Here is a 17,670-nt window from a genome sequence, read left to right as displayed (position 1 = left end):
CCTTTCTTTTTTTTTTAATTTTGCTTTTTTTCATTTAGATCTTTCATCTGTTTGGAACTTGCGTATGTATACAATGGGGAAGTATAGGGTGGATTTTTAATTTTAGTTTTCCATTTGGTTAGGTAAATTTGTCGACAAGTGCATCCTTTCTGCACTGATTTGTAATGCCTCCTCTGTTAAATGTCAACTTTCCAAATACGTATGTGTTCTCAATTTTCTTCATATGTCTTAAGATTCTATGATATGTTTTTACATCTGGGAGTTAAGTTACTCCTATCATATTTATTTTCTTCACCATTGTCTTGCCTATCCTTAGCCCTTTGTTCTTCCATGAAATTTTAGGGTCAGCTTATCAAGGTTTATTTTAAAATCATATTCCCTATGGAGATTTAACTGAAATTGCATTGAAGAGGTTTGTCATTGTTATCATATTGATTCTTTTTTTTTAATTTTTTTAAAAAAAATTTATTTATACAAGCACTGGGTACAGTCAGAAGCGCAGGAGGGTGAGAGAATTCACCAGAGTCAGAGCAGAGAGCAGAACAGACAGACTGACGAAGTACACTGCTGAGGGGAGCAGCGGGTGGCAGGAGAAGTCTGCGCGCCATGTGAGACCCTCACCCGGTGGCCGGGGATTGAACCAGTGCTGCAGAGGTTGCAAGCAGCTTTGCAACCCGGCGCACAACCTCTGTGCCACCGGGGAGGTCCCGTTACCATATTGATTCTTTTGTACCATTGAACATGGCATGTCTCTTATTTTTTTCGTATCATTTTTTCTGATGCTTAGCAATGCAACACAAAGATAACTAATTATTGTCTCACTTAACATAAAATAGTAATTTTCGCCTCAAAGGTTTTTTGCTATTACGATCATATTGTAAGTTTGATTAATTACACATGGAGATGTTATTGTTCTTGTACAGGTGCCTTTTTTCAAAACCTCGCTCTTATCTGTGGATTTGCTTGCATTTTTATATAGGTAATTGTAGTGTCTGAAAAAGAAAACTTTGTTTCTTATGTTTCAATTTATTTTTCCTATTACTCTGGGCTAGGACTTCCAGAAGTGGGGATGGTAGATTTCTTTGTGCTGTTGCTGACTGCGAAATTAATGGGGGTACTACTTAAGGTTCAACAACAAATGTGTTTACTCTTGGTTTTTGATAATTAGTCCCTAGCAGGTGAAGGAAATGATCTTCTATTCCTCGCTTGCTAGGTAACCCCCATATATAACTATTAATCTTTTCAAATATTTTTTTATGTAATCATTGAGATAATCAGTTTTCTCCTTTAATCTTCTGTGGTATATTATATCTATAGGTAAGTTGTTGTGGTATTTGAGGTCAATAGGTTTTCTGACCTTGGGGCATTGCTCTTTTGAGGGAATAAACCCTGTTTGTTCATGATATATTTTTTATTTTGGAGTTTAGAATTTATTTAATACTATTTTAGAATCTTTGCTGTGTTCATAGGTGAGATCACACTAGAGTTTTTTATTGTACCGATTTAAGCTAGTTTTGACATCCTGGTGATGCTATTCTCATAAAATGAGTTCTGAAACAATTTTGATAAAGTCAGGATTACATTTAATTTAGTAATTCACCTAGAAAACTATTTGGGCCTGTTGACTGAGGTGAAAAGTAAATGACTATATTAACAAGTCAATTCTTGTAGTGGTTATGGGTTTGCTTTATTTCTTAAATACATTTGATGTTTGCCTTTTAATAAAAATGATCTACTGCAACTAGTCTAACAAATCTTTGTGTATTTGTATTTATGTCTCCCTTTTCATTCTTAATATTATTCAGAGTGCCTAGTTTGATGAATCTTCAAAAGTTTGCCTTCTTTATTAGTTTTTCTGCCAAGCAGTCAGCTTCGTGGAGCCACTCTATTGCTTCCTGCTTTTGTTTCCCTAATATATGCTCTTTTTGTTATTATTTTGTGTGTTTCTAGTTTGGTTAGGCTTTATCTGTTCTCTTTTTTTTTACTGTCTCTTAGCCCATTTTTTTTTTGATCTTATAATTTTTAATGCATGCATTTAAGGCCATGCATTTACTTACACCAAAAGGTACAAGTTTTAATATGTTGTACTCTCGTAGTTATCCAGCCATACATATATTATGATTTTAATGGTTACATCCTTTTTCTCCTAGGAGCAATTTAGAAGTCTCTTATTGACAGCAGCTTTTTAAAGATTTGCTGTCAGGAAATAATTCTTTATCTTAAAGAGCTGGACCAGTTTATGCTTCTACAAACCATGGTGATACCAAAAAAATTGCTCCAGGGCCTTCCCGGTGGCGCAGCGGTTGAGAGCTGGGTTGCGAAGCTGCCTGCAGCCTCTGCAGCACCGGTTTGATCCCCGGCTGCTCCCCAGCCCCCAGAGGAGGGTCCCACATGGCGCGCAGACCTCTCCTGCCGCCCGCTGCTCCCCTCAGCAGTGTACTTCGGTCCTTCTGCCTGCTCTGCCCTCTGCTCTGTGTCTGGTGAATCCTCTCACCCTCCAGCGCTTCTGACTGTACCCAGTGCTTGTATAAATAAATAAAAATAAATCTTTAAATAAAAAAATTGCTCCAGATGATATCTTAACAATAACAAAGAATGTTCTCTAGAGCCTCCCCCACCACCACCACCACCACCACCACCAACAACAACAAAAAAATACCATATCCGTGCAGTCCAGGGGGTTAGAGTAATAAAGAGACTAAGTCTATATTCAAGTTCTCAGCAGGCCACCAGGTAAGTGGGCAAAGAATATTTATTCATCCATTTCCTCCTTTGTAAAACAAAGCTAAGAAAATAGTATCTGTTTCACGGAGTTATTGGGACGTGTTTAGAATCTAGTTGTCATTCAAAAAATATTACTAATTTTTATTACTTTGTATATTTACTGCTGCCATGCTGTGTTAGTAAAACAAACCTCTGGGCTTCTGAAAAGTAAAGACCCATCTTTCAAACAGCTTTGTTACACTTGTGTCCAAAACATGTTCATGCCTCTTTTAAGTTCATGCAAACATATAAAGAGTCGACACAGAAACCCACAGAGAGAGGACTGTTTCATTTCATGTTCAAATTAGGTCCACAGATGCAAAGACAGAGATTCTCACGCAGATGCCCTCAGCCAAACACAGAACCCATAAATCCAGGTCCACACTTCTGCACACTCCCCACAAAGATGGATTCATCGCCCACAGAGAGACGCGCTCCCAAATCCCACTCAAAACCCAGCGGCCAGCGGAGAGACCACACGCTCCGCGCAGCGCCAAGCGAAGCATCACCATGGGCTCCAGCATGGGCAGAGGCCTGGTTCTTACTTCCTTTGAGTTGGTTCTATTTTAGTTTTTGTTCTTCTTAGAGTTATCATCTGCCTCCTTTTCCTTCTACCCAGCCCCCAAGTCTCCCCCATCCCCGCTCCCGGTCTCCAGTGCGCATGCGCTCTGCATCCCGCCCCCTCCTGGGTACCAGTCGGCGCTCCCAGGCCCTGGCGGCGGAAGAGATGCTGCCGCGTCACCAGCGCCCGGCCCCTTAAAGCGCTGCTGGCTGGAGCCTCCTTCCTCCCTGCAGCCCGCGGCGGGGATGGAGTAAAGGGAAGCCCGTCGACCTGCCCGCGGGGATCCGCGATGGAGTTAAAGCAATCTTTGTCTACCCATCTGGAAGCGGAGAAGCCTCTTCGGCGCTATGGGGCGGTGGAGGAGACGGCTTGGAAAGCGGAGGGACTGGGGCGAAGTGAGTACCCGGGTGAGCCGGGAGGGGATGGACTGTTGGGGATCCGTGCGCTGGAGCGGGGGTCGAGGCGACGCGACGGTGGTAGGGAGCGCACCGAGGGAAGCGCCCCCGCAACCGGGCTGTCGGCGCGGGAGGGATGCGCAGCGCTGCGCAGAGACGCGCTCTCCCGCGAACAAAAGGGGGACCCTTCGGGCTGAGCTTCACTGGAAGGCTCGGGAAATTGCAAGGCAGCTAAGCCCAGAAACTGGGGTGGACTCGGGAGTCCCGGACCCGTAGGCACGAAGCTGATCCTGGAAAGTAAGGGCTTTTCCCGCAGCAGAGATAGGAGGGTCGGGGATGCGCTAGGGCGCCGGAGCCATTGGGCCACCCTGGAAAGCGCCTACGTCTCTGGAGAGGGGGGAGTGTCCGCTGGGTTTCCTCTGCTTTTCCCCAGGCGCGAGGTCCAGGTCCAGGGCACTCCTGAGATCCCCAGCGTTTGCTTCCCTGCCTTCTCCTGGGTCAGGGTGGAAGGGGAAGGGTTAGGGGAAGGGTAACCCAGTGCATAGCCTTCCCCTTTCTCCCTGGACTCCAAGTCTTTGACTTGGGCACAATCCTGGAGGGCAGTTCTGAAACAGACCGACTGTATGTGCCCGGTCACTCTAGGGGATGCTGGTGTAAACAACCTTTCTAAATACATGAGAGATTTTTAGTTTTTATTGATAGCATGCCTTACTTGAACCCCCCCCCCAAAGTGTAGAGGTAGCAGCAGGGGCACGAGGGGTCCCTCCCAGAAAACCCTGCCCCTGCCTGTGCTTGTCCTATCAATCGCTTTGGGTAAGGCCCTCTGTCCTTACCAAGGGCCCCCAGCTTCCTGCCGTGACTCTGGGTACCCAGGCTCACAGCCAGCCTCAGCTCTGTTGGATCAAAGTATTGTGAGTTCTTTTCCTGCCTTCCCCTGATAGATAAATGTGTGTGGGCTTTCCCTATACCTGTCACTTCAAATTCAGACAGTCTTCTTAGAACGGTTAAGCTGTCTTCTGGGTATCATGGGTTCAAGTTGCGATTACAATCCAGTGCCTCGGTTCTTCCCCTGGAGCCCATCAGTGCTTCCAATTTCTCCTTTCTTTCTCCTTTTAAAATCTGGTTCTGTCTTTCTGTTCTGTCCCTTCGAATTTCATTGGCTTTGGTGTTTCAGGCATGATGTCAAGGCAGAGGGTCGTGACTTCCTCTAAGCTCAATATCATACCCACAATGGCTGCCTGCCATGGATTAGGTCTTGTGCTAAGAACTTTAAATGCATCATTTCCTTCAGTCCCACAACAGTCTCCCGAGGTGACTCTTAGCACTTCCTGCCCAGGGATGGAAAAACTGGGCTTGCAGGTGATATGACTGTTAGGTGGCAGTCAGGACTTGAACCCGGATTTGGGGAACCACACAGCCCCTTTGGGGCTGATGTGAAGGTTGATTGACATGAAGATTGATTGCTTTCACATTTTCTGGGTACTTTCTAAATGTGTTGAGTCCCAGAACAGTGTCCGTGGACTGACCAGTATGCAACAGGCTTACTGGTCTCTGGTGCTCACAGCTGCCTTGCAAGAAGCAGAAGTTGTCTTCAAACAAGCCCTGGATTTGAATCCTGGCTCTGCCATTTGCTGCCCAGGGGACTCTCTTTAGGCACTTTTCCAAGCCTCCCCCTGCCTCTGTTTCCTGAAATGGAGATAATAATAGCACCTATCTTATACTTTAATTATGAATATTCACTGTATTTAGAGCTCAAGGTAAGTGCTCAATATTTATTGACTGCTTCTCTTTTTTTGTTCTTACATTTGTAGGAGGTACTTGCTATTCTTCTTCTTCTTCTTCTTTTTTTTTTTTTTGCAAGGAATTACATAAAGTAACACCCTGGATGAAAACAGCCCTGTGGGTCAGTTCCCTAATAACTCTTACAGCTTTTTATTTTCTCACCTTTCTATTGGGAACATTTTCAAGTATACAAAAAATTGCAGTGAACACCCGTTTCATAGTGTTTTGGCTCCTGAAGTTAGGCTGAAACTGTTAAAAGCCCAGAAGAAAGGCTTTATCACCCTCTCTGTTCCAAACCATCAAAGACTCTGACTCTTGCTTCCTATTCAACTGCAAGACCATTTCTGATCTGCTTTTGCGTGTGGACCCCCAGATATGCCCCCCTACTTTTTATCTATTCACAAGAGATCTTCTTAAAGCCCTGACTCAGGGTTCCACTTTTAAATGTTAAATCTGTATTGTTACCTTTAGCAAGTTTTGACCTCTAGCCTCTTGTCTGCAACCTGGCACTTTTTTGATTAAAGTAGCTTTTTTGGAATCTCATTTCCCAAAGGATGGAAGGATCCATTCTGTAACATCTGAGGCCTCCATTTATTTATTAATGAAATGTGAAAATTACTACTATTGATTCCTGGGCATAACAGTTGTCAAGCCAATGTGGTAGCATGTGAAAAGCAGGGGAAAATGAGCACAGCCCATTCAAAAGAAAGCAAGCGCTGTTTAATTTCTACACATATTTAAATAGTGCATGTTAAACACTGAACATGCAGTACTTGAAAAGAATTAAACAGAGGAAATTGGTCATTTCCAATTAAGGTTGTATAAAAACTAGTTTTTAGGTAGAAGTTATGCATAGTAAAATTGCAGAATGGGGATTTGGGGATCAGGTAGAATGGCCCAAACTGGTCCAAACCAGTTGTAAGACTTCCTTAGTTTGTCAGTCTGGGAACACGGCTAAACATCTCTGTGCATCACTGATCTCATCTGTGAAATGGGAATGATACTAATAGGACCACTACAGGCTGTTGGGGTAAGTGAGAAAGAAAATGTGTGCAACATGCTTAGCTCGGTGCCTGATGCAGAAAGCTCTCCCTCTGGGCTGATTGGCTGTGGTGATAGCACATGGGTGGAGCCTATAGCATTATCCCAAGCTTGCCAGCCACTTTCCCATTGCATCCACCTCTTTGTAAATTCCAAATAATAATGGGGTATCTATAGACTCCCTCCTCATGGGAATGTTTGAGGAATGGCTTCTAAACCCTGGAAAACCACAGAGTATTTCTCCTTTGAGGAAGATCCTGAGCCACCTTCCTGTCTGCCTTTGACAACCTTTTCCTGCTAACAGTGCATTTGTCTGTTTTTGTTTTTTTTTTGTTGGAAAATGTATGGTGACACTTCAGTGTCGTTCGATAGATAAAAACGTTGGTTTCAACCAATTGTAGTTAATTGAGAGAGACACAGAGAATGTCTTTTGAAAAGCATGGAGCTTCCTAACTGCAGAACTGTTGGTTGTGGTAGTATTTCTTGACAGACTTGAATGTACCTGGAAGGATGAGAAAGACTTTGCAAGGGTGGTAGGAGAGGGTGGCATGGGGGTGAGGGATAGGGGGCTTAGGGGGTCAAGCCTTGAGAGGTCACAACTGGCAAAAGCACAGGCTTAGACATAGATATGCTGGGAGTAGGAGGTTGGAGTGAAGTGGAAACTTCACACAAGCCCAGAGAGACGGCTATTATTTAAAAGTCCCAGGATGTGAACTGACCAGCCAGCAGATGGTTTTAACTGGTGGAGGATTCAGGTTTAATAAACAGTGTGGAGTCTGAAATAATATCAACTGCCAGCAACTTTATAACAGATTCTCAGGAAAGGTTTTGTGCTATTTTCATCCTTTTGATTAAATATGCTAGTTTTATTATTTCAATTTTATTTGGCTTTTCCTTATTATTTCTTTTTCCTTTTTACAGAAGTAATACCTGCACTTTATGAAAAGTTCAAATTCATTAAAATATAGAAAGAAAAAGGGGAAATGACCACCATCTGCTCTCGCATTGCCATTTATTCACTCAACCAATAGGGATTAAGTGCTTTGTAAGTGCCAGGCAGGGCCCCAGGGGCTGCAGATACCGTACGGAGCAAGACAGACAAGGTTCCTGCCCACATGGAGCTTTTATTTGGGAAGAAGTGGAAATAGGCTAGGAGTGAAGGTATCAAATGATAACATGAGCCTGAAACTAGCGCAATTAAGATAATAAGTTTTACAAGGAAATTAATAGGGGAGCGATATATTAGGAATCACTTCTCTAAGGAGGTAATATTTTACCAGGTAAATGTCAGAGATCCAGGCAGCAAATACAAAGACCCTTGGAGTGTTTGAAGAAGAGACAGAAGGTTGGGGTTGCTCCAGAGAGAGCGGAGATGAATTAAACAGGTGTCAACCTGGATAGGGCCTGGTAGGTGAACAGAAGCTGCTAAGAGTGTAGAAAGGGAGACCAGCATGAGCTAGGTTTTGTTTTTGAAAGGTTGTGTTGGCTACTGGATGGAGAATAAGATCACAGGGGGCAGCAAGTGATGATCAATGTCATCATACCCCCCTCCCCTTTCTATGCTCATCAGTCTTGTTGGGATAAATGGTAGCAATTTCCTTGCATGTGAAAGGCGTAACAGCATGTCTCCTGGGAGAGCGAGTGAGCCGGGGGTTAAGGTTTAGATGTGACAGTTTCCACACTATTCCTGCATAGGCAACCACAAGTGTAATTTACCGCAGGCACCCTACTAGCAAGAACACAAAGATTATCAATACAACAGTATCTTATCTGTGTTTTGAACAAACCCAGTTATTTACCTTTCTCTGTGTTGGTTCATAATTCTAGGATTATTTTTGCAAGCATTTCCCTCTGTGTTAATTGAAGGAAAAAAAGTCTGTGCCTATTCTTGGTCTTTGGTTAATTATTAAATACTTATTAATAATAATAGTTGTAAATGAGTCTTAGAGATGAACTCAAACTTATTAAATTCTCAGGACAACGCTTTTCACTCAGCAGAATTCTTATTCTCCTTACCCTTATTCTCCTTTTACCGATGAGGAAACTGAGGCTGAGGTTGGTTAAGAGCTTTGCCACTGGAGCCTGATTCTGGCTCTCACGGGCCCTGGAGTTTCGTAGGCAGGTTAGAAGCGACGGGTGGTAAAGCGTCTATGTGGGACAAGGCGCAGGGGCCAAGAAAACAGCCTTGCAGGAAGACCTGTCTGCAGTGACTGCAGCCTGGGTGGAAAGGGGTAGGACCCTGGGGGTAGGAGGACCAAGAGGAGGGTTGTGGAGTCAAGTGAGTAGGAGGTCATGTGGGCTGGGGTCTAAGCAAAGCCAGTGGATTTGGAACAGGGGGCTAATTAGGCATACAGAAGAGAAAAAAAAGCAGTTGATGACAGATAGGAAAGAAAGAGGGTCTTCTAAGTGCAGGCAATGTGACTGGTGTCAGCCTGGGGTTTCAGAAATTTAAATGCATCAGCATCCATTTTGCCCACTCTCACTTTCAATAAAGTTTAAAGGGGTGCAGGGATTATGGGTATTGGGAGAAGTAATAAGAAGACCCCTTCCATTTGTCTGCTACTTTCCAGTTTACACTTGCCCTGTGTTTTCCAATGTGCTTTTTACAAGGAAGGGCCAGGAATCATCATGCTCTGCATAAGCCGGGAAACAGAGGTTGGGGACTCACCCCCCACAAGGGGGACAGTCAATAAGGATGAGGCAGGGAACCCAGAATCCAGGCTGTTTGCACTAGACCAGAGTTTCCAGGAGGATATTTATGTGAACAACACAAGGACAACAGCTGCATTGCAAGATGGGAACAAACATGCCTGGATCCCATGAAATACAAGTTGGAAAATGACTACAGTGCAGGATACTAATTAGTCTGTTCATTTGCATTTCCCCAGGGGGTAAGTCATCCATTCAGCCAATCATCCATCCACTCATGCCTCCATTCCGTACATCTTCACTCATGGCCTCTTAGGGGCCAGTTAAATGCCAAGCTCTCAAGAGTGGCTGCACTCTGAGTAAGATGTATATACAGTTTCTGCCTTCTGGGGATTTCAGGTCTCCTGGTAAAAACAGAACTGCCCTGTGATCCAGCCTTCCCAATCCAGGTGTAGATCCAAAGGCCATGAGCCCAGGTCATTGAAGAGATAGCAGCTCTCCATGTTTATTGCAGCTTATTCACAGTGACCATAAATTAGAAATCACCTAAGTGTCCATCACTGGGCGATTCAATAAAGGAGGTGTGATGCTAGCTGCCTGTATGCCCTGGGAAAGGAGGGCCTGCCATTGGGACGTGGGTGGGCTTGCGGGCACTACGCTCAATGAACATGTTGGATCCGGGAAGGCTGATACTGCCTACGGCTGCTCACAGGTGGGAAGAAAAAGAACAGAAGTCAAACCATAGAGAAAGAGAGTAGAAAAGTGGTTGCCGGAGCTGGGGAATGGGAGAAACAAGGAGAGCTTGGCCACAGGGCCCCAACTTCCAGCTAAGAGATGAATAGGATGGCCAGCGGTGAATCACCACGGCCATCGCTGATCACACCACAGTACAGGGTGCAGATTTGCTGAGAAAGTGAACTTTACACGTTCTTACCATGATAGACAAGTTTATTAACCAGATGACAGGATCCTTTTATCATGCCTATGTATACAATATATATTTGTTGTCTACATCAATGTACACTTCAGATATCTTACAATTTTATTAGTCAATTATATCTCAAAAAAGGGGGCAGGGGTGGGGAGCAAAGATGGATGCGAACAGTCCCTCTTTGCAGCGATGCAAAACCAAAGACCTGTTTTTGCAGGTCCTTGAGAAAATAAGACCCAATAGGGTAAAACCAAGTTTCCTGTGCCAACCCGAGGGCAGCTATTGGAGTCTGGCTTCTGTGAATGTCCCATTCATGGCTGAATCTGAACACCCTGTTTCTACCACAGTGCCCAGTGCATTGAAGCCTCTCATCAATCAGTGCTTGCTGCCTTGGGTGGTGTTAACCCACACAGGGGCTCAATATGTCATCTCATTTTGTAACCCTTTGAATCATCAAACTCAAAAATAAAGTTAGCTGGGGTCTTGGTCTGAATTGGTAGCCCGTGGCCTGATTTAAACAGGCTTCTCATGATGCAGGATTAGATTAGTGACATTGCTGTCCTGCTTTGAAGGGAGGATTCTGGGAATTCCGGTCAGACACAAAGCAACCAGAATAAGCACCGTCGTTGAGAACCGGCTGCACAGTGTTAGGGCACAGCTGGGTGCGGTGCTCTGCATGTGGCCCACGAGGACGTCTCTCTGGAGGGGCATGCCATTCACAGCCAGCCACAGCTTCTGAGACAACAGAAAAGGCCCTTTAATTGCATGCTGAGAAGAGAATCACCTTAGACCCTGCTGGTGGGACAGCAGAATGCTATAGCCTTTGGGGAAGCGATTGGTTCACATCTATTAAACTTTAAAATACTCATATGGGTTGTCCCAGCGGGGTGACTCCTGAGACTCCAGCCAAGAGAAATTAAAGCACCAGATTACAAAGATATAAGTAAAAAAAAAAAAAAAAGGAAGCAGGGCTGATGAGAGGGGCCTTGAGGGGCTGATGAGATGAGAGGAGCTGCTAGAATCCATTGCCAAATGGAGTCTCAAACAAAAAAAGAGAAAAAAATTAATTCTCCATAGGAAAAAGCCCACTCATAACTGCATCATAGGAATATCTTTATGTTAAATCATATTTTTATGGGATGTGGAAAAGGGGTGTCCTAACTTCAGGAATGTTAAAATATGGGGGGGCACATGGGCTTTAGTGTTGAGCAGATACAATTTTTATTCTGATTTCATCCTCACCACCACCCTATAAGATAAGCAGGGGTGAAGGGGGTTAAACATTCAATCCCCAGCATCCTTCTTAGTCCAGGAAGAAATTAAGATGGCTGAAAACCGAAGATTCATCCAGGCCCTAGTCCAGGGGTGAAACAGTGGCAGCTCTTAAAAGTGTCCTTGATTTAGACAAGGAACACAAATGCTTAAATTATTTCCATTCTGGTTCCTCTACACGCAGTCTGGCAGGGCGAGATCACGTCAGCCCCTACATGCTTGCAGTGCTGTGGCCGGGCTGAGACCTGCCCTCCAGGCTGCAGCACCATCCACCTCCATCGTGTTTAAATTTACAGAGGGGCGGCGTCCCTGGAGCACACCTTAGTGGTGGAAGCCAGTGTCTAGCAGAGGCCTGGTAGCCAGACTGGCTTCCGGTGTGTGGGGGTCCTTGTTCCTGGGGATCAGTTCTGCCTGACAGTTGTCACCCCTGTTCTTTCTCAAATGCTTACGCAAAGCCACCACCAGGTTTGCCTCATCTACCTTCCTTTCTGCTTTGCCGAAACAGTTGTTTTTGTGTTTTTATGGTAGTAATGTTAGGGGGGAAAAGGATGTCCTAAAGCTAATTCCATACAGGCTTTGGGGACTCCACCCCCACCCCAGGCCAAAGCCAAAGACACTGGGAACTCCAAATCCCATCACCACCAAAGGGAAGGTGGCTGGGACCTGAGGGTGGGGTTCAGCAGCCAGGTTGGTATAAAGCCAGACACGTGGGCTTTGGAGGGGTCCCCCATTTTGGCTCTCCGCCAGCTCGCAGGGTCTGGCCAGCTCTGGGAGTGACTTTGGGCTTCCAGCTCGGTGGATCGGGTAGGACGCATTAAAGACTTTATTTCCCTATTTTCTCCCTGAGTTGTACATTTTCCTTATTTCCTTTTCCCTTGTAAATAAACCTTTTATTAACCTTTTGTGTGTGCCTGTAGTGAAGTATTCATAAGTCCCTTTTAAGTGCGCGGGTGAGGACCCACAGCCAGGAACCCGTTCAATATCGGGGCTGCCCTATAACAGCTTGGCACCCAATGTGATTTCCAAGCTTCACCCGTGGTTGACCAGCCAAAGTAATTTTTCTTGCGTTGGTCACCATAAAGCGTACTAGTAACATTCACCTTCTGTAAAATAAACGCTTAGACCACTTGCAAGCAAACAACACAGTGGCAGTTAGGACATCCACAGTGTTGCAGAGCCACCCCTGCTACCTGGTTCTAAGGCATTTCTTCACCCCAGAAGGAAGTCCCCCACCCAGTAAGCAGTTACTCCCACGCACCCCCCCCCCCCAAGCCCCTGGCTACTGCTGCTTTCTGTTTGCATGGATTGATGGATTCTGGCTGTTTCATATAAATGGAATCAGACAGTGTTTCACCTGTTTGGCTGCCTTCTGTCACACAGTAGCATTGTAGCCTGTGTCCACACCGTCCTTGTGTTATAGGACAGGGAGAGGGGCAGCCCAAACCCCGCAAACCTGCCTATTCTAAATGGGTTCTGCCATCCGCCGCATCAACACAAAACATATGACACTTTAATGGGAAGGAACTTTAATAAAAACTAGGAAACAATTCAGGTATGGCAAAGAGTCGAGTTTCTAAATGAAGCACCCAAAGTTATCCGTCCCCTCGTGGGTAAAACTCCATCCATATGGGATCGGCCCAGAGCAAGGCCCCAAAGCCTGCCACAAGTCTAAAGCATCTTCCAGTGGGGACCCACAGAAAAGAGTCAGAAACAACCAAACAAGCCCGGAAGGAAAAGAGAAAAATCAACATCAAGATAAAAGCTGCCATTGTCACCTCCCCATGGGTCTCACCCACATCTGTGTCACCCCGTCCACGACCAAAAGAGAAGCGCAGCTTCTTCACGTGTCTCTAGGCTCCATGTGCCTCCTCCAGGTCTTTTGGCTCCATTCTGTTTTCTTCCTCAGTTTTTCTTTTTTTGCTTTTTCTCTTTTTACTCAGCTCCACCCTCCCTTGGGTGGGGCAGGGAACCTCCCCCTTTCCTGGGGACCACCTTGTTACACTTCCAGCGGATGAACAACGATCCACCTCTGCAATCCCTTGTCTGAGTGCCTGTTCTGAAGTCTTCTGGGTGTATACTCAGGGGACCAAATTGACCAGTAGTAATTTGGAGGAATGTTGCGTTGGACAACGCCACACTGACAAATGGGAGTCGTGGAGCAGGTTGCACAATGCAGGATGCTGCTGAAGAGCAAGATCCTGGTATTTGTTGTAAGGGGGAGGAGCAAAAGGAGATTAAGGGGAAGGAGATCCTAGAAATGGGAAGGGTATAGAAGATTAGGGACTGTGAGTCTGCCCTCCAGGCACTTCTTATCTACTTGATGACACACCCTAATCCCCAGCCATGGTTTTAATCTTATCAACAAGGCATTTCACTGATCAGCTCCTGGGGTCCCTTGTCATACATTGGTCCTCGGCCCCCCTGGGCATTCCCGGTCATACCTCATGATGTATAAGTTGGGAGTACGTGTTATGCATCGGTCCTCAGCTCCCCCCGGCTTTCCTGACATACCTCGTGATGCATAACCTTCCCAGTGTGATCCAGGATCCAGCTTTGTGCTTTTGTTTGATTTGAAGGGCTGAAGGGTTGGGCCCCTGTACCTAAGGCCGGGCCATTTTGACCTTGTTTAGGTGACAAAAAGGCGGCTGAATAGGCTGCCTAGGAGTAGCAGACCCACAGAGGAGGACACCCAGATGGCTGTGTTCCTTCTCTGGCAGTTTCCCCCTGCCCTGGCCCCTTTCCCTGAGCCTGTCTTTCCTTGAGGTTTGTAATTTCAGGTCCACAGATAATTGGGGAGGTGGTATCGTAAGGTAATTACACGCATAGATTCTTAGCGAGGGGTCACACTCGGGTTCAGTGTTCTCCTCTTCCCCTTACCGACTGGCAGATCAACCTCTCTGGGCCTTTATTTATTCTTCTGCAGGGACAGTCACAATCCCGGCCTCCAAGGGGCATGTCACAGGGTGTGATAGGCTTAGCACAGTGCCCAGCTCAGGGAAAATGCCTCAGGATGGCTGGCAATGGCAATGACTATTATTAGTCAGCTTGGGCTGCCTGGAACCTGGTACCATAGATGGGGGTGAGGAGGCGGGGTTAAATGAAGGGTTTGTTTCTGACCCTTCTTGAAGCTGGAGAAGTCAAGATCAAAGTGGTAGGTGGGGTGAGGGGGACCCACGGGAGAAAGGGAGGGAGTACGATGAGAGGCAAAGATGGGAGGGAGGGAAGGGGTGTGGGGATAGGGAGGAGGGAAGATCAATAGGGAGGGAGGAGATCAGAGGCCTGTCTGATTGTTAGGGGGAAAGGATGTTCTGAGCTAATCCTATACAGGCTGATGTCTCTCTCTCTCTCTCTTTTTTAAAGATTTATTTATTTATTTATACAAGCACTGGGTACAGTCAGAAACGCGGGAGGGTGAGAGGATTCACCAGAGCCAGAGCGGGGAACAGAACAGGCAGACTGACGAAATACACTGCTGAGGGGAGCAGGAGGCAGCAAGAGAGGTCTGCGCGCCATGTGGAACCCTCGGCCCGTGGCCATGCTACAGAGGCTGCGGGCAGATTCGCAACCCAGTGCTCAACTGCTGCGCCACCGGGGAGGCCCTGATGTCTCTTTTTAACAGGACGCTGGTCCTGTCTGATCAGAGCCTTGACCTTAGGACCTCATTTAGTCTGAATTTCCTCCTTAGAGCCCCCACCTTCACATCTAGCCACACTGGGGTATTTTTTAACAGATGAATTTGGGGACCAAACTTTCAGTCCACAGCAATTGATTCCTTCTTTGGGCAGGGAATAGCCTCAGGAGGGCTTAGGGCTGGAAGGACATTTGGGGTCATTTAGCCCAGGCTTTCTCAAACTGGGTGCTCCTATCATTGGGGCTGGATAGTTGCATGTGGGGGTGGTCTTGTGCCTGGTAGGATGGTCAGCAGCATCCCTAGGGTCTGCCACTAGCTCCCAACTGCCACATTTTTTTTTTAAGATTTATTTATTTATTTATACAAGCACTGGGTACAGTCAGAAGTGCGGGAGGGTGAGAGAACTCACCAGAGCCAGAGTGGGGAATAGACAGGCAGACTGATGAAATACACTGCTGAGGGGAGCAGCGGGCGAGACAGGAGAGGTCTGTTGCGCCATGTGGGACCCTTGCCGGCGGCCGGGGATCGAACTGGCACTGCAGAGGCTACTGGCAGCTTTGCAGCCCAGCGCTCAACCGCTGTGCCACCAGTGGAGGACCCCAGCTGCCACTTTCAACCCTACATTGCCAAGTGTCCCCTAGAGGGGCAAACTTGCCCCCCAGTTGAGAACCACTGATTAGGTATAGTTCTTTTTTGCTACATATACTCTAATTTTATTTTATGCAGAATCGTCTGAAGAATTTCTCCATCCCATCTCCTCATCTGGGTTCCTAGGTTTCTGCCCTGTTTTTCTGTGGCTGTATCACAGTTTTCTGTGCACACACACACACAGCACTGGCTATAAAAACCATGTTGGACGTGCTCAGGATGAAGCCAAGAGAAACATGATTATGAGTCTCCTGAAGCATCAAGAAATCTCCCCATGCAAAAATGGATTCAATTTTGCCCAAGGCATTTCTGCCCACAAAGATTCCTACTTACTCCAAATTGGAGTGAGGAGAAATTGTCACTTTCACTTACAACAGAAAAAATGCTTCATTCAGGTGGATGAATAGACATCACCTTCAAACAACAGCCCTCCACTCGCTGCCAAAACGAGGAGGATTTATCTTAACCCAGAGAACCTCAACTGTTGAGTTTTCTCTGGAACAATATCTCTTTCCAGGGACTGACCATTTATTTCTTCTTTATTATCACCCCAAAGAGGTCACAGATAACCGTGAAAGGGAGCGGGAAAGTAGCTGACCAAAAGAGCACCCAGCTGACAGATGAGTCTTAGTTTTTGCAAACAAACAGGAGCCCATCTTTTGGTGGGGGTGGGGTGGGAGAGAAAAGATGCCTATTTTTTAAATGTTCTTGGATGAAATTCTTAATATAGAATGTACCAAGAAATCAGGTGTTCCTGCTAATTCAGGTGACTTTTGTTTGCCTGAAGGACTGTCTGTGAATGTATCTGTCTGTGTTTATGTTCCATTGCTTAGAATAAAAATCATTACTACTGGATAGACTAGTCCTATGTGATTCCCAGTTTGGGTTGCACTGAAGAATTCGCCCAAGTAGCTTTACATACAACTAGCCCACCCCACCTCCAATCTGAATGGATCAGAGTGAAGATGATTTTCCCGAGGGAAAATCAAGCCAGGCAAAGGTAGAACTCAAGCCCCACTATTCACAAGGAGCTAAGTCCCCTTCCTAGTAAAGAACTTTCTCTCCCAGACCGTGATGGTAAATCAACCTGAAAGCTCTCAGTGAAGTAAATGATTAAATCCTAAATTGTAGATCTGTCCTTGCTCTTGGGAAGACAATTCAGCCCATGTGTCCTGTTGTCCTAGATATGTCATCCATTTCTAAATACAGGAGGCGCTATTGTTATTATTTGTGTCTCTATTCAAAAATCTGTCATGGATGGAGAGCTTTGGCGGACCAGCCTCTGCATTCATTTAGCTGCTTTTCTGAAGAAAGGAAAGATAATAAACTGTATTTCAAAAAGATAACCACCCATTAGTGAATGCATTTCTTGAAGATATAGCCTGTGACTCTATGACAACATGTTAGTTGCCGTAGAAATTCACCCACAGATCTATTGGGGCAGGGACGGCGTTAGTGTGCAGACTGAGGGGCACCCTGGGACCCTCAAACTAGCATGCTCCAAAGAAGTTCTGCCATCTGCCACATAAAGGCAAAGCAAACAGTGTGAAAGAACTTTAATAGGACAGTGTCCACAGAGAGAGAAGAAAGGATAATTGTTTCCCAATAAAACACCCAAAGCTATCCATTCCCTCGTGGATAAATGCCCTGCCAAACAGGGTTAGCCCAAGGCTGGGAGATGAGGCCTGAGAACTTGCCACAAGTCTAAGGCACCTTCTGGCGGGGAACCATAGGAAAGGGGTAGAAGGGGGCAGGCAAGTCTGGGATGAAAGGAGCAAGATCAAAGTACAAGTCAAGGTAAAGGCCGCCACTGTCAGCCTCCCCACAGGTCTCTCACTCATGTCTCTTCCAAGTGTCTCTACATGTCTCTACTCTATGTGTCTCCTTCCACATGCCCAAAGTCCTGATGCAAGTCCGAAGCAGAGAAGCAAGCGTGACTTCACACGTGCCTCCTTCCAAGTCTTCTTCCAAGTCCTCTTCAGCTTTTCCTCCCTGC

At 45.9% G+C, this 17,670-nt stretch overlaps 1 protein-coding gene across 2 annotated transcripts in view; it reads left to right on the top strand.

The window, feature by feature from the left end:
- Positions 1–17,670, top strand: part of LOC311181130 (bMERB domain-containing protein 1) — a gene marked incomplete at both ends in the record, with an annotated part of 111,483 nt that overhangs the window by 28,513 nt on the left and 65,300 nt on the right. Inside the window, one exon of one of the 2 annotated variants that reach the window (XM_084249377.1) lies at positions 3,615–3,720. The exons of the other annotated variant lie outside the window; for it this stretch is intronic. Coding sequence (XP_084105503.1) covers positions 3,615–3,720 — 106 coding nt within the window. Of the gene's footprint in view, positions 1–3,614; positions 3,721–17,670 lie in introns of those variants that run through there. 2 annotated transcript variants of the gene reach the window in all.

Source organism: Talpa europaea, assembly GCF_964194135.1.
Source record: "Talpa europaea genome assembly, chromosome: 12".
NCBI lineage: Eukaryota > Metazoa > Chordata > Mammalia > Eulipotyphla > Talpidae > Talpa > Talpa europaea.
The sequence above is the reverse complement of the archived record's forward strand: the minus strand, read 5'-3'. Positions and strand labels throughout refer to the sequence as shown.